This window comes from Molossus molossus, unplaced genomic scaffold (genome assembly GCF_014108415.1).
Source record: "Molossus molossus isolate mMolMol1 unplaced genomic scaffold, mMolMol1.p scaffold_m16_p_2, whole genome shotgun sequence".
NCBI classification, from domain to species: domain Eukaryota; kingdom Metazoa; phylum Chordata; class Mammalia; order Chiroptera; family Molossidae; genus Molossus; species Molossus molossus.
In genome coordinates this window covers 70,532,679-70,556,845 of record NW_023425355.1, presented here as the reverse complement: position 1 = coordinate 70,556,845, position 24,167 = coordinate 70,532,679, and the positions used below count along the sequence as shown (strand labels likewise).

General features: G+C 37.2%; 1 protein-coding gene and 1 pseudogene across 1 annotated transcript; both read left to right on the top strand.

Annotated features, from left to right (window-relative positions):
- The first annotated feature begins 1,463 nt into the window (after positions 1-1,463).
- On the top strand, positions 1,464-16,850 carry ZNF449 (zinc finger protein 449). Its single transcript, XM_036271234.1, has 4 exons — positions 1,464-2,038; positions 3,816-4,008; positions 15,060-15,173; positions 15,368-16,850. Exons 1-4 carry the CDS (start codon positions 1,685-1,687, stop codon positions 16,249-16,251), a joined length of 1,545 nt encoding a protein of 514 aa, XP_036127127.1. The 5' UTR covers positions 1,464-1,684; the 3' UTR covers positions 16,252-16,850.
- Positions 16,851-19,307: 2,457 nt separating this feature from the next.
- On the top strand, positions 19,308-22,618 carry LOC118635342 (annotated as a pseudogene).
- Positions 22,619-24,167: the final 1,549 nt, after the last annotated feature.

Sequence of the window (24,167 nt, the reverse complement as noted above, 5' to 3'; positions counted from 1 at the left end):
ACCTGCCCAGCTGTGAGGCTGCAGTAAGTGCAAAGAGGGCCCCCAGCCTAAACCAGCAGGGTTCCTGGGTGCCCTCCAGCCACACTTAGGTGCCTAGACGGGGTGGGGTGGGCTGGGGTGGGCTGGGGTGGGGGATAGAAGCTTCCTAGGAATCAGTTCTCCCGAGCAGAGCTGTCTGTCTCTGTGCCCCACATACTGCTGTTCGCTTTCCGTGCAACTGGGTTCCCAAAAGGCAGTTTTAAGAAGCAGATGTTACAGAGAGAGGCACTGGGTGTCATTCAAGAAACTAGCCCAGGGGTGAGATGGAAACAGAGTGAAGTTTTTGGATCACTGGGCAGGAAGAGAGTCGTGAGTACTTCTTTTTTTCTTTCTTTCTTTTTGATGCCTTCCAGGAAGAAGACAGGTACCTGAGCTGTGTAGGCAAATGGAGAGAGAGAGAGAGAGAGAGAGAGAGGACCCATAGCACACATAGCACATGTGCAGATACCAGTCTTCACAACTGTGGAGACATGTATGTGACCTCAGAGAGTGCACTAAGAACATTTGGACGTTTTTAGACATGAGCATTGCAGGAGTCTGTGGCTTCCAACCTTATTGCCCTTTCCCTCTGGCATTTGCTATGGGCCCTGGGACATGTTATTCAGTTCTCCAAAGCCTCAAGCCTCCATGCCCTCGTCTGTATTCAGGGCATGAAACTAGTACCCACCTCCTAACATTGGGTGGGGGCTAAATGAACTAATGTATACATGAGGCTTGGAACAGCACCGGGCATTTAGTGTGCTGAACGTGATAACTGTCCCTCCTTAATGCAGACCAGATTCCTGATGGCCTGCCCTGTGCAGTGTGTTTTTCTCATGAGAAAGCCACTTGGAATGATGCCATTGCATGAGGAGGTTCATGGTGATGTTGGCTGAACTACACATACCTGAAGTGGAGAAGAATGAGGGATTGATGAGTTGCTGCCTTTGCAGGCCATGGCTCTTGCTAAGATGCCCATAATTGCAGGTGACTGAGGGTTACTCAAAGCTAGGTGAACTCCCAGGGTTACTCACCTCTATTGTAAGTATTGCTCCCTCATATTTCTTCTTTGACTTACCTATATTCAGAAACACAAGAAAATTGTTATTAGACTGGAAGTGCACATATAGACCACCAGATCTATAGGGGTTAATTTAAGAGAAGGAATTCTTAGCCCTGGGTCCAAAGAATTCTATAAAAGCTGTTCAATAGAACTTCCTGCAACAGTGTCTCCTGAACACTTGATATATGAATAGTATGAATGAGAAATTCATTTTTATATTTAAACAATTTAAACTTAAACTGCCACATGAGACTGTTGTCTACCATATTGGACAGAAGAGTTCTAGAGGGTCCATGTATGATCTTGAAGATTTTGTGCACTTTTGTCACTGGACGCAGAATTTGAGGTGTTATGTGTATTTTTCTTGGAAGTGAGTCCATAGCTTTCATCAGATTCTCAAAACCACCGAAAGGACTACAATCTGCTACTTTAGAGCTTTGCTGGAAAGCAAGCAATTAAGGTAGATAAGGATGCCCTCTGGTAATCACTGCTGTTTCTCCTTTCTCATTTGCCCTTTCCTCAGCTTTAGATCCTCTACCCAAGAAACAAATTGGAGTCTGAGACTTGAGGCCCAGATAAATTGGACACTGCTTGAAGAGGGCAATGGCTGTTGCCTTGGGTTGTGCAATCCAGGCTTCCTTGAATCAGGGTTCTGTGTTTCAAGAGTATGATACTGACTCTGAAGTCTTCCGTCAGCGCTTCAGGCAGTTCCAGTACAAAGAAGCAGCTGGGCCTCATGAAGCTTTCAACAAACTCTGGGAGCTTTGCTGTCAATGGCTGAAGCCAAAGATGCGTTCTAAGGAGCAAATCCTGGAGCTTCTAGTGTTGGAGCAATTCCTAACAATTTTGCCCACAGAGATAGAGACCTGGGTGAGGGAACATTGCCCAGAGAATAGAGAAAGAGTTGTGTCACTGATAGAAGACTTACAGAGAGAACTTGAGATACCAGAGCCACAGGTGAGAAAATAGTTTGGGATCTGGGTAATTATACCAAAAGAAGTAGCAGACACATCTGGTATTAGATTACCATTTTGTCTTTGTCTCAAGGTTTCCCTGCAGTGATTTTCACATTTTCCTTTTGTTGGAATTGGCACATGGGTCAGTGATTCTTAACTATTAAACCCAACTCCTTAAATATTTGGTAATATCCCCTTTACTATCCTAAGATCAAATTTATCCTGTAATCTACTTATATACACAAAAAATCATCATGTAATAAGTGCTCTATGGTCTGTGATCCAAAAGCAGCCTAAGGCCTGTTTTTATGCAGCCCATGAACTAATAATGGTTATTACTTTTTTAAAGTGTTTTAAAAAACAGAATAGGCAGCAGACCAACAAAACCCAGAAAGCCTAAAATATTTACTATCTGGCTCTTTCCAAAAAGATCTGGCAACCTAAGTCAAATAGACTCTAGAAGGAATATAAAGAAATAGGAAAGTAGGTTATTGTAAACTAAAACATATTTTAATGTGCACATGTCTGGGCTTAAGTTCACCAGAAGACCACATGAAGTTGTCAGATGCTTGCCTCTCTGCACAGACTCACTGTGAAGGCAGAAATTCAGACTGCTACAGTTTAAACACTGAATGGTGTTGCTGCTGGTCATGTGATTTTTCAAAGTCACGAACAACTTTGGTGAATGTGAACAATTAGTAATATAGTATTTCTTTGATTTCCAAAGTAGTGCTTTCATAGAAAAGTCAAGTCAAGCTAAAATTTACAGAAATATGTTGTGATTATATGACCAACAAGGTGAGTTTCTTGACAGGTACACTACATTAATGTTTGACGGGTACACTCCAGAGATGGTAGGGACCTGGAACAGTTCTATACTCTGCATTATCTATATTCCCATCTCTGCCCATTAAATTATTTTCTTTAAATTTTTTATTTGAGAAAGAGAAACATTGATTTGTTGTTCTACTTACATTCATTGGTTGATTCTTAAATATATGCCCTGATGGGATCAAATCCATAACCTTGTCATATCGGAACAATGCTCTAACTAACTGAGCTCCCTGACATTATCTATACTTCCATCTCTGCCCACTAAATTCAGATAGCTGCCACCTGCCATCATATCCAAAACACCTCCTGGGAGTAGTGGCCCTGCCCTCTGTTCAGAACCACCTAGTAAAACCTGTTTGGGGTATGCAATAACTGAGTACAGGGCAGCATCTTCGGAGAAGGGAGAAAGTACTTCTAGTCGGGCATTACGGGCACTGGAGTCTTGGGTGTTGATGGCGCTCTGCAGTTAGCCTTGCATGAACAGGAAACTCTTCCAAAGTTTCCTCCCTCCGGGATGGAATGCGTGTATGGTTTCCCTTCCTTTCTGTGTCTCCTTGTTTCCTTGTTTGGCTTACCACAGGAGACTTTTTCCTTCACGTGGTTTAATCCTGCGTTGTCAGTATGGTAGGCAACAACCAAGGGTGGCTCTTGAGTGCTAGAAATATGACTAGTCTAAATTGGGATATGCTGTAAGTATAAAATGCACACCCCATTCAGAAGACTTAGGTGAAATATCTCATTGAAATTATTTATACTGATTACATTATGAAATTATGATATATTGGGTTAAGTAATGCATATTATTAAGATTGACTTTACCTGTTTCTTTTCTTTTTTCATATGACCACTGGAAAATTTAAAATGATTTGGTTGGCTTGCATTATATTGCTACTAGGCAATGCTGGTCTAGATTTTAGAGTAATGGGTTTTGGCATTTTCCCCAGATTGATAGGCAGGAAATACTCTTGGAAGACCTGGCATCAGTTGGGATGGCAGACATACCACCAAACATCCACCTGGAGGTACCCCCACTCCAAGCAATGGGACCTGTTCCTAATGCCCCTGTGGCAGAGGCATGGATCCCACAGGAGCTGAGCTATAGTGCTGCTGGGGAAGACCAGTCCTTTCTGGACCCCGGTAAGGCAAGGGTTTTATTTCTTTTCTTTGATGTGTTTTTTGAGAGTTAGGAGCTCTCAAGGTTGGGTATAGTTAGAAACACCGAATACTGGATGAAAATGGATCACTCTGATGAAGAGGATGTGAGGAAATGTCTCTCTGGGAATAGCTGGCCACAAAGCACGTTTGATTGATTGGGAGTCAAACCCCTTAAGCTAATGATCCTACTCAAGAAACCTATTTTTCTCTCTTTATTTTTTTTTGTGTTCCATAAACATAATCTTAGATTTACTTTTTAACCATTTTTGCATGTATACTTGTGGTAATGAATATATTTATAATGTGAAACCATCACTATTACCCATGTCCACAACTATTTTTATCTTGTAAAATGGAAACTTTATACCCATTTAAACAATAACTGTCCATTTCCACCTCCCTCTAATCCCTGAACCAGCATTCAGTTTTTTGACTCTGTGAATTTGACTGCTCTATGTACCTCATATAAATGGAATAATACAGTATTTGTCTTTTTATGACCGGCTAATTTTATTTAGCATAATGTCCTCAAGGTTCATCCATGTTGTAGTAATGTCAGAATTTTTATTCTTTTAAAATCTGAATAATATTCCTTTGTGTATATATACTGTATTTCATTTATCCATTTTTTATGAATGTTGCTTCTACATTTTAGCTGTCATGAATAATGCTTCCCTGAATATGGGTGTAAATCTCTTTGAGACCCTGCCTTTACTTCTTTTGGGTATATAACCAGAAGTGGAATTGTTTGATCATATGGTTATTCTATTTTTAATTTTTTGAGGAACCACCATACTGTTTTCCACAGTGGATGTACTATTTTACATTCCCATCAACAGTGCACAAGCTTTCCAATTTCTCCACATCCTTGCTAACACTTGTTATTTTCTGGTGGTATTTTTTTTTTTTTTTGGTAGTAGCATTCCTAATGGTTGTCAGGTAGTATCTCATTGTAGTTTTTTTTAAATCCTCAATCGAGGGTATTTTTTAATTGATTTTTAGAGAGACAGAAAAAGAGAGAAACATTGATCAATTGCCTTCCTTATGTACCCCACCTAGGGAAGTAAACCACAGCCTAGGTATGTGCTCTGTCTGGGAATTAAACCCGCAGCCTTTTGGTGTATGGGACAATGCGACAACCAACTGAGTCACCTGGCCAGGGCTAATTGTAGTTTTGATTTGCATTTTCTAAATGATTAATGATGTCAAACATCTTTTCATGTGATTGTTGACCACTTGTATATTTTCTTTTTTTTTTTCCAGTCTGGATGAACACACTTTATTTAATTTTTGTTGTTGTTGTTTTGTATTTTTTACATTTTCATTGAATTTATTGGTGTGACAATTGTTAATAAAATTATATAGGTTTCAAGTGTACAGTTCTATAATATGTCATCTGTATATTGTATTGTGTGCACCACCCCAAGTCAAATCTCCTTCCATCACCATTTATCTTCCCTTTACCTTCTTCTACCTCCCCCCACCCCCTTTCCTTCTGATAATAACCATACTGTTGTCTGTGTCTATGAGCTTTGGAGGCGGGGTTTGCTTAAGAATGTCTGTTCAGTCCTTTGCTCATTTTTTAATTGGGTTGTTTGGTTTTCTTTGTTGAATTTTAAAGTTCTCTATATATTATGGATATTAATCCCTTATCAGATAGATGATTTATAAATAATTTTTGCATTCTGTGGGCTGCGTTTTTACTCTGTTGATACTGTCCTTTTTAAAAAAAATTTTCTTTATTGACTTTAGAGAGAGAGGAAGGGAGAGGGAGAGAGAACATTGATTGGCCACCTCCTGCATGTCTCCTACTGGGGATTGGCCCACAACCTGGGCATGTGCCGGGACCGGGAATCGAACAGGTGACCTATTGGTGCATGGGTCAATGCTCAACCACTGAGCCACACTGGCTGGGTGATACTATCTTTTGATGGACACATTTTAAAATTTTTCATGAAGTACTGTGTCCACTTTTTATTTTATTGCTTATGCTTTTGTTGTCATATGCAAGAAGACATTGCCAAATAAAATACCATTAAGCTTTTGCCTCATATTCTTCATAGAGGTTTATACTTTTAGGTCTTACTTTTAGGTATGTGATACATATTGAGTTAATTTTTGTGTATGATGTTAGGTAAAGGTCCAACTTTATTTTTTTGTATGTGCCTATTCAGTTTTTCCAGTACCATTTCTTGAAAAGATTGTCTTGTCTCCATTGAATGATCTTGGTATCTTTGTTAAAAGTCATTGACCAGCCCGGCTGGTGTAGCTCAGTGGACTGAGCATTGTCCCATGGACTGAGAGGTCCTGGTTTGATTCCCAGTCAGGCCACATGCCTGGGTTGGGGGCTCGATCCCCAGTAGGGGACCTGCAGGAGGCAGTTGACTGATGTTTCTCTCTCACATCAATGTTTCTATTTCTCTTTCCCTTCCTCTCTCTCTAAAAAATCAATAAACATGTTTTTTTTAAAAAGTCACTTGACCATATATTTGATGGTTTTCTTCTGGGGCTTTCTATTCTATTCCATTTGTCTGTATTTCTGTCTTTATGCAAATACCAAACTGTTTTGATTACTGTAACTTTGTAGTAAACTTTTGAAATCAGGAAGTGTGAGTCCTCTGGCTTTGTTCTTTCTTTTCAATATTGTTTTGTCTATTTGAAGTCCCTGGAGATTCCATATGAATTTTAAAAGATTTTTTTTCTTTTTCTGCAAAAAAAAAAAAATGTCATTTGGATTTTGATAAAGATTACATTGACTTGTTAGACCACTTTGGATAGTATTAACATCTTAACAATATTAAATCTTCTACTTCATGAACGTAATATGTATTTCTATTTATTAATGTCATTTAATTTCTTTTACCAATGTTTTGTAGTTTCTATTGTACATTCCTCACCTACTTGTTTAAGTTATGTCCTAAGTCTTTTATTATTTTTGATCTTGTTATAAATAGAATTATTTTCATAATTTCCAGAATTGTTCATTGTTAATGTATCGAAATGGAACTGATTTTTCCATTTTTGTTTTGCATTTTGGTACTTTGCTGAATTCCTTTATTAGTTATAACAATTTCTTAATAAAATCTTTAGGGTTTTGATTAGATCATATAATCTATTAATTGAGATCATTTTACTTCTTCCTTTACATTTTGAATGCCTTTTATTTATTTTTCTTGCCTAATTGCTCTGGCTACAACTTCTAGTACTGGGTTGAATAGATGTGGCCAAAGTAGGCATTCTTACCTTCTTCCTGATCTTAAAGGAATAGCTTTCAGTTTTTCACAATTGAGTAGGATGTTTCCTGTGTTTTTTTTCAATATGGGTTTTATTATGTGGTGGTAATGTACTTCTGTTCCTATTTTGTTGAGTGTTTTTATCATGAAACGATGTTGAAGTTTGTTTAATGCTTTTTCTGCATCCATTGAAATGATCATGTGTTTTTTATTTTTAATTCTGTTAATGTGATGTATTACATTGATTGATTTTCATGTTGAAACATCTTTGTATTCCAGGAACAAATACCTCTTCGTCATGGTGTATAATCATTTTTTAAATCATTTCTTATTTTCCAATTACAGTTGACATAGAATTTTATATTAGTTTCAGGTATATTAGACATTATATAAATTAATAAGTGATCATCCCAATAAATCTCATGCCCATCTGACATAATATTATTAGAATGTTATTGACTATATTCCCTATGCTGTACTTTACATCCCCATGACTATTCTGTAACAATCAATTTGTACTTGTTGATCCCTTCACCTTTTTCACCCATGCCCCCATCTCTCTCCCATCTGGCAACCGTCAAAATGTTCTTTGTATCTATGAAGTCTGTTTCTGTTCTGCTTGTTCATTTATTTTAGTTTTTAGAGTCATTTGTTGATAGATAAGTTTTTATTGCCATTTTATTGTTCATATTTTGATCTTCTTAAAAAATTCTGCCTCTTAAAGAATACCCTTTAACATTTCATGTAACACTGGTTTGGTGGTGATGAAGTCCTTTAGCTTTTTCTTATCTGGGAAGCTCTTGATATGTCCTTTGAGTCTAAATGATAGCTTTTATGGGTAGAGTAATCTTGGTTGTAGGTCCTTGCTTTTCATCACTTTGAATATTTCTTGTTAATCCCTTCTGGCCTGCAAAGTTTCTGTTGACAAATCAGCTGATGGTTTTATGGGAGCTCCCTTGTAGATAACTAACTGCTTTTCTCTTGCTGCTTTTAATATTGTCTCTTTGTCTTTAACCTTTGCCATTTTTATTATGATTTATCTTGGTGTGGGCCTCTTTGGGTTCATCTTGTTTGGGACTTTCTATGCTTCCTGTACTTGTATGTCTTATTTCCTTCACCAGGTTAGTGAAATTTTCTGTCATTTTTTTTCAAATAGGTTTTCTATTTCTTGCTTTCTCTCTTCTTCTAGCACCCTCATGATGTAAATGTTGGTATACTTGAAGTTATCCCAGAGGCTCTTTATACTATCTTCATTTTTTGGATTTTTTTTTTTTTTCTTTTTGCTGTTCTGATTGGGTGTTTTTTGCTTCCTTATGTTCCAAATCACTGATTTGATTCTTGGCCTCATGTATTCTACTGTTGATTCTTTGTAAATTGTTCTTCATTTCAGGTAGGGTAGCCTTCATTTCTGACTGGTTTTTGTGTGTGTATGTGGTTTCTATGTCCTTTTCTGTGCTGTACAAGTTCTCACTAAGATCCTTATTCTCACTAAGTTCCTAGAAGTTCTCACTGAGTTCCTTGAGCATCCTTTTAACTACTGTTTTGAACTCTGGTAGTTTGCTTGCCTCCATTTCATTTAGTTCTTCTGGAGATATTCCCTGTTCTTTCATTTGGGAAAATTTTCTTTGTCTCCACATTTTGGCTGCTTCTCTATGTTTGTTTCTATGTATTAGGTAGAACTGCTATGTGTCCCAGACTGGGGAGATTGGCCATTTGTAGTAGGTGTCCTGTAGGGCCCAGTGGCTCAGCCTCCTCAGTTACCTGAGCTGGGTGCTTCGGGTGAAACCCTTTGTAGGCTGTGTACACTTTCTTGTTGTAGTTGAGCCTTGATTGCTGTTGGCATCACTGGGAGGGATTGACCCTCCCCACCCCCGGCTGATCAGCTGCAAGTACCAGCTGCAACTATAGCAAAGGAGGTGCTGTACCAGAGTAAACCCTATGGAGCAGGACTTGCTTCAGTGGGACTTTGGTGCTTATCATGTCCACTCCTTGAGTGTGTCACTCCTAGATGTGGCATTGTCTGAACCTGTCCACTGGGTGCACTGGCTCTGTGGCCTCCTGGGATGTGCAACGTCAGCTACCACATGAGCTACAGAGTGATCTGTGGATGGCTGCTACTTGTGCTGGGCTTGGAGATCCCAGGGAAGGCCAAGCTCTGAACCAAAGCCAGCTGCTGCTAGTATCAGGCCTGGAGCTACTTAGTAAGAGGTTTGGGGTATCCAGAGGCCAGATGCTGCTTGTTTGAGAAATTTTAGGAAAGTTTGAAGCATGAGGCAAGAGAGGCCAGTTATATGGAAAAGCCACTGGAAATGGCTTGGATGGGCCTGCAAGTTGGGTGAGGTGGGGTCTCTAAGAATCATCAGGGTGGGGTGAACGGTGTGAGACAGGTTGAAGGAGACAGATATGGCGCCTGCCTGTTGGCTGTGTGGGGGGGGGGCTCTCAGAAAAGGAACAGTGGCCTCTTCCAGCATTTCTTCTGGCAGAAAGCTGCCCCCAAGCTCTTGACCTGATGCCAGATAATTCAGTTTCTCCCACTATATACCTGGTCCTTTCAAGGTGCTGCCCCCATACTGGAGCTCAGAGTGGGTGAGTCCCACTGAGTCCGTGCATGGGCTCTTTAAGAGGAACGTCTTGGGACTCTAGAAGCCCTCCCGTCTCACTCAGCCACAAAATCCTCGCTGGTTTTTGTGGTCAAAAGTTATGGGGACTTCTCTGCCTGGGTCTGGAACCCTGGGCTGGGAGGCCTTTTATGGGGCTGGGACCCCTCACTCCTCAGGGAGAACCTCTGCAGCCGATATATACCTCCCAATTTCAATCCGCTACATGCGGATGTAGGACCAGCTGGTTCTTCATCTCTGCCCCTCATACCATCCACTCTTGATGTGGCTGCTTCTTTATTTTATTTTTTTGGTTCATGTCCCTAGAGAGAACCGAACCTGGGGCTCTCTGGTCCACAGGCCGATGCTCCAACTGCTGAGCCAAACCGGCCAGGACGTGGCTGCTTCTTTAAATCCTTAGTTGTAGGACTTCCATTCAGCTAGGTTTCAGGCAGTAATAATGGTGGTTCTGTAGTTTAGTTATACTTCTGATGTGGTTGTGGGAAGATTTGAGTACCACATTTACCTATGCTGTCATCTTGACCAGAAATCTGTATATTCCTTTTAATATACTGCTGAATTCAGTTTGCTAGTATTTTGTTCAGGATTTTTGCATCCGTGTTCATAAAGGATATTGCTGTGTAGTTTTCTTAGAGTGTCTTTTTCAGGCTTTGGTATAAGGTAATCTGGCCTCACAGAATGAGTTAGGAAGTGTTTCTTCCTCTGAATTATTATTATTTTTTTTTTAAGTTTGAGAAGCATTGGTATTAGCTCTTCTCTAAATGTTTAATAAAATCCACCAGTGAAGTCATCAGGTCCAGGGCTATTCTTCATCAACAGATTTTTTATTACAGATTCAGTCTCCTTACTAATTCTACATCTACTCAGATTTTTCTGGTTCTTTATGATTTAGTCTTGGTGGGTTTTGTGTTTTGTTGTCTCTTTCATTTGGCTATCCAATTTGCTGATGTACAATTTTTCATAGTGCTCTCTTACAATCTTTTTGTTTTGTTTTTTTGTTTTTTTGTTTTTTTATCCTCACCCGAGGACATTTTTCCATTTTTTGTTCAGGTAGAGTGGGAGGGAGAGAGAGGAACAGAGAGAGAGAGAGAAACATCGATGTGAAAGGAACACATCGAGTGGCTGCCACCCGCACAACTGACCAGGGCCGGGGACAAACTGCAACCGAAGTACGTGCCCTTAGCGGGAACCGAACCCGGGTCTCTCAGGACCGCAGGCCGACGCTCTAACCGCTGAACCAAACCGGCCAGGGCTTACAATCTTTTTTAGTTATGTAAAATCATTGGTAATGTCCCCACTTTAATTTTGATTTTAGTGATTTGAACCTTATCTCTTTTTTCTTAGTCCATCCAGCTAAAGGTTTTTCAACTTTGTTGATTTTTTCAGAGAATCACCTTTTGGTTTCATTGATTTTCTCTGTTGTTTTTCTAGTCTCTATTTTGTTTATCTGTGCTTAATCTTTAATGTTTCCTTATTTCTGGCAGTTTTGGATTTAGTTTTTTTTCTTAGTTCCATAAATTGTAAAATTATGTTGTTTTGGAATCTTGTTTATTAATATAAATATTTATATACAGGGTGGAGCAAAGATAGGTTTACAGTTGAGAGTTTGTGAAACAAAATTTATTCTTGTATTATTATTTATTAATTATTCGATTATTTTCCATATGAACAGCTGTATATCTACTTCTGCCCCACCCCTGTATAGCTATAAATTTCCCCCTTAGCACTGCATTCAGTGTGCCCCATAAGTCTGTATGTTTTGGTTTTTTTTTTTTTTTTCATTTTCATTTATTTCTGAGTATTTTCTAATTTCCCCTGTGATTCCTTCCTTGATCCATTGGTTGTTTAAAATTATGTAATTTATTTTTCATAAATTTGTCAATTTTCCCATTTTGTTTCTGTTATTGTTTTCTAACTTCATCCTGTTGTGGTCTGAGTAGATACTTTTTATGATATCTATCTTTTTAAATCAATTGAGAGTAATTTGTGGCTTAACATATGGTCTATATTCTGGGTATATATTACTGATGGGAGTGACTTCTATCATGTTGCTGTTTGTTTTTTATATGCCTTGCAGCGCTTTTGTCCCTTATTTTCTACATTACTATACTTTGTGTTTAGTCAGTTGTTTGGTAGTGAAATCCTTAAATTCCTTTATCATTTCTTTTTGCATTTATTCTATGGCTCTTTCCTTTGTGGTTACCGGGAGGATTACATTTAACATCCATAAGTTATAATGTTCTAATTTGAATTTTTAACATCCTAATTATAATAACATCTAGAAACTCCACTCTTTTACAGCTCCATTCCCACTCCTTTCAGTTGGTCTCACAAAATTAAATCTTTATACTTTTTGTGCCCCAAAACATAAACTCATAATTATCTTAAATGCATTATTCTCTTAAATTATGTAGAAAAGAAAATGGGGAGTTACAAATAACTTACCACAATACTAGTTTTTAGATTAATAATTGTGTTTTTAAAAATATGTTAGTCATTTAAATTATGTAGAAAACAAAAAGTGGAATTATAAGCCATTGTTACAATAATACTAGCTTTCATAATTGCCCACCTATTTACCTTTATTGAGATACTTATTTATTCATATGGCTTCGTGTCACTGTCTAGTGTCCTTTTTATTTCATCTTGTAGGACTCCCTTGAGCATTTCTTTTAGGGCAGGCCTAGAGGTAATGAACATCCTCAGCTTTTTTTTTATCTGGGAATGTCTTAATTTCTCCTTCACTTTTGAAGGACAGTTTTGCTAGATGTAGAATTCTTGGTTGACAGTTTTATTTATTTTAGCATTTTGAATATGTCAGTCTACTGTTTTCTGACCTCCAATGTTTTTGATGAAAAGCATGTATATTTTCTTATTAAGGCTCCCTTGTATGTGATAAGTCACTCTGCTGCTTTCAAGATACTGTCTGTCTTTGGCTTTTCAGAGTTTGATTATAACATATCTTGGTGTGAGTCTCTAAGTTCATCTTACTTGGAGTCTGTTTAACTAATTAAATGTTTATATTCATGTCTTTCATCATATATGGGAAGTTTTCTGCCATTATGCCTTCAAATATTAACTAGTAATTCTTAATTATAAATCTTTCTGCATATGCATTTCTATTCCCCATGTCAATTTGCTCTTCTTAGCAACAGTGCTAGTACAAAGATCACATCTGATGCCCAGAAACCCTACTGCTCTTGACTTTATTACTCTCTAAAGCACAGGAAAGTTTAGTGTATTTAACAAGGGAAATATAGAATGAATTTAAAAAGTAAAATGTACCAGTTAGGAGTAGAGGAAACTACCCCTTTCTCATCACTCTTAAAGTGATATATTATGTCTTTCAAAATGATGCAAGATTTATTATTCCATAATTTAAACACTAATTATACTTTTACTGCTTTTTTTAAAAAAATGAAAACATCTTTGATGTATTACATGAAGTATATCCTATTGTAGGCCGAGTGGAAAACACAGGTTGCTGACAGAGTAGAAGAAGAAATTTTAAAGTAATGGAAGAAGTCAAATGATTTTATATTAAAGTTTGGAATATATTTCCTGTCAGCAAAAAGTGAAGATGTTGGTATATATGAAATGGAAACACACACACACTTCTTTATCCATGTATCTGTCAATGGACACTTAAGTTGTTTCCATATCTTGGCTATTGTAAACAATGCTCTACTGAATGTAGGGGTGCATATATCTTTTCAAATTAGTGTCTTCATAATCTTCAGATAAATACCCAAAAGAGGAATTGCTGGTCCATCTCTACTTTCATTCTATTTGTATCTTTGAATATAAAATGTGAAGTGTGTCTCCTGTAGATAGCATATAGTTGGATTTTTTTAATGCGTACTGTTTTTTTTTAAATATGTTTTTATTGATTTTTTTTAGAGAGAGGGAGAAAAACATCAATGTGAGAGAGAAACATCGATCGGCTGCCTCCTGCACACCCCCTCCCCCCACTGGAGATCAAGCCCACAACCCAGGCATCTGCCCTGACCAGGAATCAAACCAGGACCTCTCAGTCCATTGGACAATGCTCAATCCACTGAGCCACACCAGCTGGGCTAGTTGGATATTTTAATCTGACTTTTGATTGAGTTGTTTAATCCATACATACTGAATCTTGTGTTTTGATATAATGTTTTGAAATTTAAATTTCCATCAAATTAGCTTGCTGATGTTATTTTAATAATGCTAATATGTAACTATCATTCTGCATTTAGATCTCAAATCATCAATTTCCAACCCACACTTTACTGCATACCAATATTCTTTGAAAGAGCTGAGGAAGGCAAGAAAGGGGTGTTGAAAAGAGAGGCTCTCAGTGAGGAGAAGAGTGGTAGGATATAAGTGGAAGGGGAGTAATAGAAACTTCTCCTGGTTGTCCTTAGATTAACTGTGAGATATTTTGGTTAATTTCAAGATAATCCACTTCTAGACTTCAGTTGAAACAATCGTAAAGACTGCTTTTGTTTTTTGCCAAACCAGTCTATTTCCTTTTTTTTTCTTTATTGATTTTAGAGAGAGAAGAAGGGAGAGGGAGAAAGATAGAAACATCGATGAGAGAGAATATCGATTGGCCACCTCCTGCATGCCCCACACTGGGGATCGGGCCCACAACCTGAGCATGTGCCCTGACTGGGACTCGAACAGATGACCTCTTGGTGCATGGGTCGATGCTCAACCACTGAGCCACACTGGCCGGGCTCAATTTTCATTTTAAATTGAAAATCTCAACTGAAATTGTTTCACTAAACAGTTTCATAAATTCTACTTTTTTACCTTTCTTTCTTCACTTGGTACTCAATAGTAGCATTTCTGTTTTAATATACCAAAACTTATGAAGATTTACTTCATAGTTTGGCACTAACCTAATTAAATCTATCAAAATAGATACAGAAGTAATTTAGTGCAATGATTTCAGCATAGAATTGATTCCCTCTCCTTTCATAGATTAGAGGAGAATAGTTTTTAATTGAGCACAAAAGCATGTTCTCTCCTTTCTGTTTTGTTTGTATCTTTTAAAAAAGACTCTTCTAAGATTCCAGGTGAAATGATAATTGAGGTGGAAGTAGATATTAAACGGCTATGTGTCCAAGATACCAGCCTGAACTCTGGAAAAACCATTGATAACCCAAACAGTTATGCTTCTCATCTTTCTAATGGCCAGGATATGCAATACCAAAGCTTGATGTGAGCTTTCCATTGGAGCATAGAGAAGAGTCATGGGTGAAGGAACTACAAGATTCCAAAGAAATTAAACAATTACTTGAGTCCAAGATAGGTAAGTAATTGTTCATTGATACTAGAGAAGAAAAAATAAAAGAAAGATTCATCTTTAATTAGGGTAAAGAGTTTTGGATTCTATTTAGGAATTTCTATATCCCTACTGGTGGTTTAATATAACTCTTCATTTTTCCTTGTGTTCTTTTCTCTGTGGGACACAGTGACATCTGTAGTTTCTGTTTCTTCTCCCAGGTTTTGAGATTGGGATAGAAAATGAAGAAGATACTTCAAAACAGAAAAAACTGGAAAATATGTACCCATTTCTTGTCACTTTAGAGGGGAATGCTCTCCATGGTCCCATTTTGCAAAAAGACTATGTACAGTTAGAAAATCAATGGGAAAAACCCCCAGAGGATTTACAGACAGATTTGACAAAAATTGTAGATCATCGGAATCCCTCAATAGGAGAGAAGTCTGAGAGCTCTAACTTGGAAGAACCTCTCAACCCTAGAACCCATAAGAAAAAGAGTCCAGGAGACAAACCTCACCGATGTTCTCAGTGTGGAAAATGTTTTGCCCGGAAGTCACAACTTACAGGGCACCAGAGAATTCATTCAGGAGAGGAACCTCATAAATGTCCTGAATGTGGAAAAAGATTCCTTCGTAGTTCAGATCTTTATAGACACCAACGACTTCATACAGGGGAGAGACCCTATGAATGCACTGTGTGTAAAAAGCGATTCACTCGGCGCTCACACCTTATAGGGCACCAGAGAACCCATTCTGAAGAAGAGACATATAAATGCCTTGAGTGTGGGAAAAGCTTTTGTCATGGATCAAGTCTTAAAAGACATCTGAAAACTCATTCGGGTGAAAAACCTCATAGATGTCACAATTGTGGGAAGAGTTTTAGTAGACTGACAGCTCTTACTTTGCACCAGAGAACTCACACTGAAGAGAGACCTTTTAAATGTAATTATTGTGGGAAAAGCTTTAGACAGAGACCAAGCCTGGTTATTCATTTAAGAATTCATACAGGGGAGAAGCCATACAAATGTAGTCATTGTTCTAAAAGCTTCAGACAGAGAGCAGGCCTTATTATGCACCAAGTCACTCACTTTAGAGGACTTCTTTAAGAATTATTAAAGTAAACAGGACATGCAGAAATTGGCACTAACTCAAAACATCTTAACCTGAAGCAGTCTGTTTGTCTTGGAGGAATCTTTTTTGTTTTTGTTTTTTTATTATTTAAAAAACACATCTTCCAAGGCATGTAAATTCTAGACTGTCTACCTACTCTTGCAACTTTCCTAGATTTGATGTATTCTATCTTTATAACTCTTATTTTTTTTTTTAATGAAAATGAAAATTTTTGTGTCCTAAGCAAACCATATCATAGATGAAAGCATAAAACATATAGGGTAGGGTCAATATAATGGATCACCATGTCTATTTGGCATATATATTACAGCAGCACCATAATTATTGTGCTGTCATTGTTAAAGGTGGTTATGTTAGTTTAAAATTTTGTGTCCCGAGTGGCAGGAAAGGAGACAGTGTATTTTGTCAAATAAAGTGTGTCAGGAACATATGGATGAAGAAGATTTCATTTGCCTCATTCAAGGACTGGGTTATTTCAATTGAAATTTTTTTATGTTTAAGAAATTAAGATTTTTAACCTTTACTTTTGAATTTCGCAAAGTTTACTAATCTGCTTATTTGGCTGTTTGGGGTAATGCCGCTTAGAACTATTAATTTAATTATTTATTTCTTCCACATGAGTAAGCTCTATGTGGAAGAATCCATTTGACAGTTGAAGTCATACAAGTAGAATCTAATTCAAATGTGATTGAGGAGCCAGTGTTTGTTGCTTTTTACTCTCCTTTGGCATACAAAAATATGTCTCTCAGTGCTTTTGAAATTTTACTCCTTCATTAATTTGGTATCTCCGTAAGTGTGTGTCATAGAACGCTTAGTTTTAAAAGATATTCTGCAAATAAGTTTGGGAATCCCTTCCTGCTGTTTCCCTTTTCTAGATTCACAGTGCACATCAGCATATGAGAATCTCTTGACAGGTCCTTCAGTAAAGGAAGAAAAAGCATCTCTGTTGGCTCAGTGTTTTGACCCTAGAACCCTTTTTCATGTACACCCGCAGAACTAGTATTCTGCGAATATTCCTTGGAACACATTGCCTTTAACATATATTTCTATAGTTATCAATATAGTCTTGTTAACTCCTAAGCCTAGTTATCGCCAGTCGTTTGAAGGGTGTTATGAAAAATTCTTTACACGTACTTGTATTTTTATGTAATACACAAATAAACATGCACATATTTTAAGGAGGTGAGGCTCACTAATTCAGATACTTTATAAGTTGCTCAGTGATTCTCAACCTCTTTGAATTTTACTTATAATCACATACACGCACATCGTTGCTTATATAAATGTTCTCATATAATCGTAGTAATGACTCAAACTCCTGTAGGAAGGGAAGAACTCTCTTTGTCAGTTAAAGCTGTTAGTACATGAAACTATTCATTCAGCCTAGATCCTTGTTATAAAATAAAAGAACTAGGACATTGAAATATTCTACCTTTCTGAAGATACCAGTCATCCTTTCCTTAAACCAGAATTGGGGAAAGTATATTTTTCGATTCCACTGAAGTTCTTGGAAGTCATATTTAATATAAGTATTTGGGGGGTGTCTACTTGTGCCTAACTAGTCCTGTTTTAGGCTTAATGGAAACTAGTAAATAAATTAATTCATTGGTTAGGTTCTTAAAGAGTTTATTATATCTGTAGTTAAACAGAGTTGGGAAACAATTGGAGAACAATGCAAGAGAGTTTGTATCAAGTGCCAAATCATATCAAGTGCTAGAGCCAGGATGTGTCTTTAAATCTTGTCATCCCAGTCCCTTTATGATGCTGCTATAAATGTGGGGTTAAAATTTAGATCCTAGTAGCAATAAAATGTAACATGAGAGGAGTCTGAATGTAGAGATGAAAAACACTGAATGTAATGGCTTCTCTTTTCTCTCTTGTGGAATTGCATTCCAACCAGAATAGTGCCTTAGAATGGATGTCCCCAACTGCTCTGTATCTATGCAATATTTTAATAAAGTGGAAATCTATATGTTCTTTCTGCTTCAATCACATTAACTAATTGTTTGCACAACTTAGAGCTGCTTCCATGAGCAGTGGCAATAGGCACCACAATTGACTCCTGCCCCCTACCCTAAGCTGGAATCACTTTATTCTCTGCAACCATGATGCTGGGTTTATGCATCAGTCCATTTTTAGCTAGTAGGGTTAGTTGTAGTCATATAAAATGAGCTACATACTATTCCTCATCCGTACAGGGTAGAGAACATTCATTATTTATTTGGCACTGAATCAAGAAATACATGAAATAGTTCTTGGCAAAAGAGATCATAGAACATTATGTGGATGTCCCTAACTTTATTTCAAAAAGATAAGGGCAAAATACAGTACCTACTTGTCTCATAAGTTCTATGAAGAGCAAAAACAGTACCCACCTTATAAGTACAATGAAGATTAAATGAAATATATTTTGTTCAGGCTCTACACAGTGTAGCTTTCAATAAATATCCAGCATATTGTATTTTACTCTTTGTTGTTTAATGATAAAAGCATTTAAGGCTATAGACTTTCCTCTAAATATGGCTTTGGTCACATTCCATAGTTTTTATATAATGTTTGTATTAATCAGGATTCTCCAGAGAAAACTGTGTGTGTGTGTGTGTATATATATATATATAAATATATATATATATATATATATATATATATATATATATATAAATATATATATATATATATATACACACACACACATACACATAGAGATTGATTTATTATAGGAATTAACTTATGTGGTTATGAAGATTCAGAAGTCCCATAATATACTGTCTTCAAGCTGGAGAAAAAGGAAAGCTGACGGTATCCTTCAGTCTATAGTCCAAAGATCTAAGAACCAGGGGATCCAATGGTGTAATTCAGCCCACAGCCTGAGACTGGGGGGGGGGGGGTGTAAATCATGAAGTCTGAAAGCCAGAGAAGCAGGAGCTCTGGTACCTAAGGGCAACAAAAGATGAAGGTCCCAACACAAGAAGTGGGAGAATTCACCCTTCTCTGCCTTTTTGTTCTATTCTGACTCTCAAAGGATTGAATGATGCCTGCCACATTGGTGAGGACAGACTTTACTTTTATTAATACTTCCTCTGATCCTAGAGCTGTATAATATTGCCATTTTCCACTTAGTTTTATTTTGCTGCATTGTGATTAGAAAATGAGTTTCATTCTATTTCTGCTTTTAAAGTTCATTTAATGTTTTAAAGATATATTTGATAAAATGTGCTAAGTATCCTAAAGACCCTAGAAAATAAGGATTCTATTTGTAAAGCACAAACTTAGAATAAAGTGTTGGACCTCTCAATTAAGTTAATGTCTTTAAGAGTGTCCTTGGTGCTTATGAAGGGGTGGTGACAGAATAGATTGCCTTGCTCCCCATTCTGAATACCTACATTCTTGTATTCTCCATTCCCCTCTTAAGAGTTTTATTTTTAATCCATTTTATGGATGTTTTATAGCAATTGTTAATAGCTTCCCAGCTATCAAAGCTGGCAGTTAATGCTGGAGGTTAGGAGAGACCTAGCCTCTCCACAGCAGGCTGAGAAAGCTCTCCCTTGGGATTCCATAGTGGTCTATCCTGAAAGCAGAGAGAATCTGCAACTCTGTAGCAGTGGTCCTCCTGTATTCGCAGGGATTGTTTCACAGTGTGCTGAGGAAGTTGTCTAGGGTAAAGTCAAGATAATCAGAGAAGAATCAGGCGAATCAGCCACCAAGTGGCTCACCATCAGGTCAGGAAGGAGAGACATTACACTCTGCCCTTTTGCACCTGCAGTCACCATGACATTGTGAAGAGAAACATTCTGGGAACCTCCAGGAAACTGCATGATCTTTGTTCCTGAAACCCTCTCTCATTTCTAGCCTAGTCATATGGGCTAAACATTCTTATAAAGAACCAAAGCTCACACTTAAAACTTGGGCAGCTCCTACTTTTTTCTAGTCCTCTGTGATAGATATAGAACAGATGGGAAGGCAGCTCATCTCTTATGCTTTCCTCAGTATTAGTAATCTATTTACTCAGCCCCCTGGTTCTGGAATTCTAACTACTGGGATTAGGTGTGGTGGTAGATTATTTTCTCACCAGAATGATGTATAGGTTAGTCTCTCTCCACCCTTTTCCAGCTTGCATTGTCAGACAGGACTTCCCAGACATCTAGCAAGACCTAAGTTTACATTTTTAAGAGTCCAAAGATATTAAAATGCTGTAACTATTTATTCTGAATGAGTGAAACCCATCTCAATACCTAACAGACATGATTCACTGATTTTCAAAACCAAAATTTTATTACCAAGAATTACCTGGAAGCTTGATAAATATATTAGAGAACCAGTTTACATTTAAAAGATATATGATTACTGAATCACTGAAGAATTTCTTTATATTTTTATTTTAAATAAACAATATAAGTAGTCCATTTTGACTGTATGCAACCTCCTACTGCTACACTCAGAATTTCCTTTCAACAGGGCAATGGCATTCCATTCATTATCTTCCCTCTCCTGGATACTCCTACCACCATCTTCACCTTTCAACATAGCCTGCATTTTGAAGTGCTACGTCCTGAGGGGAAGAACGTCCAGGATGAAGAATACTCTGTACTTCATGCCAGACTTTTATGTTTCTTAAAACACTTGCTTCTTCATATACCCTTTCAAAACAAAATTCCTTTACTCTCCAGTCTTACTGAAATCCCTGCTCTGACTCCTACATAAACTGACTCCATGCTTCTAGAGAAGTGGAAAGTGTGAAATAGAGAAAGTAAGCCACCCTTCTGAATGCAACTTTGGCCTTATCCCTCAACTGCTCCAGCTGCTGAAGAATTATGGAAGTAGAAAAAAATCTCTCTCTTGTGTCTGCAACACCTTGCATAACAGTGATGAATTCAAACGCAAATGCTCCCTCTATCTAGCTCAGCAATCTTCAGGTTCCATATAGACCTCCTTCTTTACACACTGAGTTCTGAACAATGGAATCTCCAAGCTCTGGAGTCTAGTTTCCACCTAGAAGGCATTATCTCAACTTTCTCACAGCACTATATTTTGATTTTCCTTTTTAAAGACACCTGATGTTCAGTGCAGTAAATTTAACATTGTGAGACAAGAATTATAACATTGGATAGGGTGTTACCAAACTTAAGGGGTTTGCCACTTGGGGTGTTCTACTCAAGAATGAGACGTGGCTGTCATTAGGTAGTTTTATTTACTTGCAACAGGTAAAGGAGACAAGGGATTCACATCCAAAGCTCTGTATCACTGAAGGGAGGCTTAGCCATTGCTGATATATATAGTACTTGCTTAAGTACATGTTGATTTCTTCTTTTCAGTTAGCTAAACTTATCCAGTTGCAATTCCAGTCAAGCTCATCGGTTTCAGCTGCATCTGCAAAATACTGTACTACATTTTAGCACTTAGCAAGAATAACGTTTTATAAGAACCACCCAGACCTTGAGACTTTTGTCCTATCTAACAAGGAGACAAGAAGCATTACAACAAAGACTCCAATAAAGTTAGTGCCCAGTGGTTGGCATAAAAATAATGACTGCTACAGGTCCTGGTGAAGCAGAGAAGCCAGCTTCACAATAGAGGTGACTGGGGGCCATGTGGGGCCACCTGCAGTAGGATGCTGGGCAGGGGGCTCATTATCTTCACTCCTTCCCATCTGTAATCAGTGGAGTGGTCCATTACAGAAATGACATCACACAGGGTTATTTGAAGAAGGAAAAGGGAAGAAGCAAAGCATTGACTACAAATGTCTTATTAATGAGCAGGAAAAACAAAAACAAAAAACATTAAAACAAATATCCATGGAAACAATTGAATCCCAGGATGGAACAGATTCTTTGTAACATTCTGTGACAGAGAGCAAATCTGCTCATATACAGACTCAGACTGATCAAAATTCAATCTGTGATTTAGCTCAAGTTTCTGTAGCTAGATCAGGTACCAGAAGTGGCCCCCTACTTGTAGCTCTAGCATAGTTGTGCTCAGGCCAAACATCACATGTCTAGGGAGTAACTGAGACACTACAAACATCACTTACTCAGTTGACACAAATATAAACTGTTCAGGTAGCCACAATTGGAGAAAAAATGAATCTGCAGAATCAGAAGGTGTCAAATTTCATAAATGTAGAGAAATAATTTCATAACTACCCTTTATGAAAAAGTACTGAATGAACTTTTCTCTGATGTACCTGGTGTTTCCAAGATTGAAGGAGAAAAATAAGAGGAATGAGGAATGCCATATAACATCATTATCATGGCAATACTGACTAGCACATATCAGGCTAGCACGGGGCAATGTAGTATGTATGCTACTATAAGACATGATACAGTGCTAGCTTTAAGTCTTTAGTTATAGTAAAGCAACACAGGTTTTACATTAAATTGTTCTGTTTAAAAATATATATAATTAATACCTAACCTGTGTATTATAAAATGAAAAGTGAAATTTTTTGTTAAAGTGATAATATTTTTACTGATAGCTGTCATATACTTTAGAAAAGTAAATATTTTGTTACTGAATATAGAAGAGAATTTGGGTTGAAAATAAACAAGGGACAATTTTTCCTATTTATATGTTTTATCTCTCATAAAAGTTTAAAACTCATTTTTTGTTGTCTTTATGATGCATACAAACATGATAAGACACAAATGTCTGTATTTGATTCTTGTTGGCTTTTGTTACCAGAAATTATATATCATGCTTACTAATCCAAAGGAAGTACATTTGTTTTGTAAATTATGTTTTAAATATAATTCTGTTTTCACTACTCTCTACTAAATTAATTTGTGTTGCAGTTTTTTTTCTAAAAGAAAATGGGAAAATGATTTTTTTTGCCAAAGCAATCAAACAGCTCACTTTATTTAAAATATTAGTCACTAAACAGAACAGTCACATTTACATTTTTAATGACTTACATGAATGGTATTAAGGTTCAGAGTGAGACAACAAACATAGATACCACTTGGAATAAAGTTAGGGTTCAGTGTTTGATAACAAACATATAGATCTGATTATGGAATAATTTTACGTTCAAGTATAAAACAACACACTGGATCAAAGTTAAGATTCCGTTTGAAACCACAAGCACAAAGACAACCACTTGTTTCATGTGAGATAAAAACAGGAAATTTTCACTGGGAAAAGTTAAGGTTTAGTGTGAGATACCACGCATAAAAACTGCTGGAATAAGGCTATTTTTAGTATGAGGAACAATCCTGAATATGATTGTTGGAATGAGATTAAGTTTCAATGGACAACACAAACTATTAGATGGCTGCTCAAATAAGATGATTTCAGTTTAACACAACAAGCATAATGATGAATGCCAGAGTAAATTTATTCATCAGTGTGAGACAAAAAGCATCAAGCTGACTCCTGAATGAAGTAAGATTTGATGTGCAAGAAGAAAGAAAATCACTGGGGGACTAAGTTTAAAATTTAGTGTGACACAACAACCATAAACATGACTACTGGAATGAAGTAAAGGCTTAGAGTTTGACAAGCTAGAAGATCACTGTAGGAATAGGATAACGTTCAATGTAGTACAACAACCAAGAAAACGAGTGATGTATTATGGTTAAGGATAAGAGTGAGACAGTAGTGTTATGATTACCACTGGAATAAGGTTAAAGTTTAGTGTGAGACAATAAAGCCTGATGATGGATGACTGCTGGAATAAGATTGATGTTCAGTGTCAGATAATAACTAGGAGGATGGCGACTGGAATCATGACAATGAACACTGAAAAAGGCAATTATTCAGTGTGATACAACAGGCATACATATGACTGCTGCAAATAATTATACTGCCGTGTGAAAACAAGTCTGAAGATGACCACTGCAGTAAAGTTAAGACATATGGTCTCTACTATAGAGCAATTCAGCAGTGCCCAGGAGTG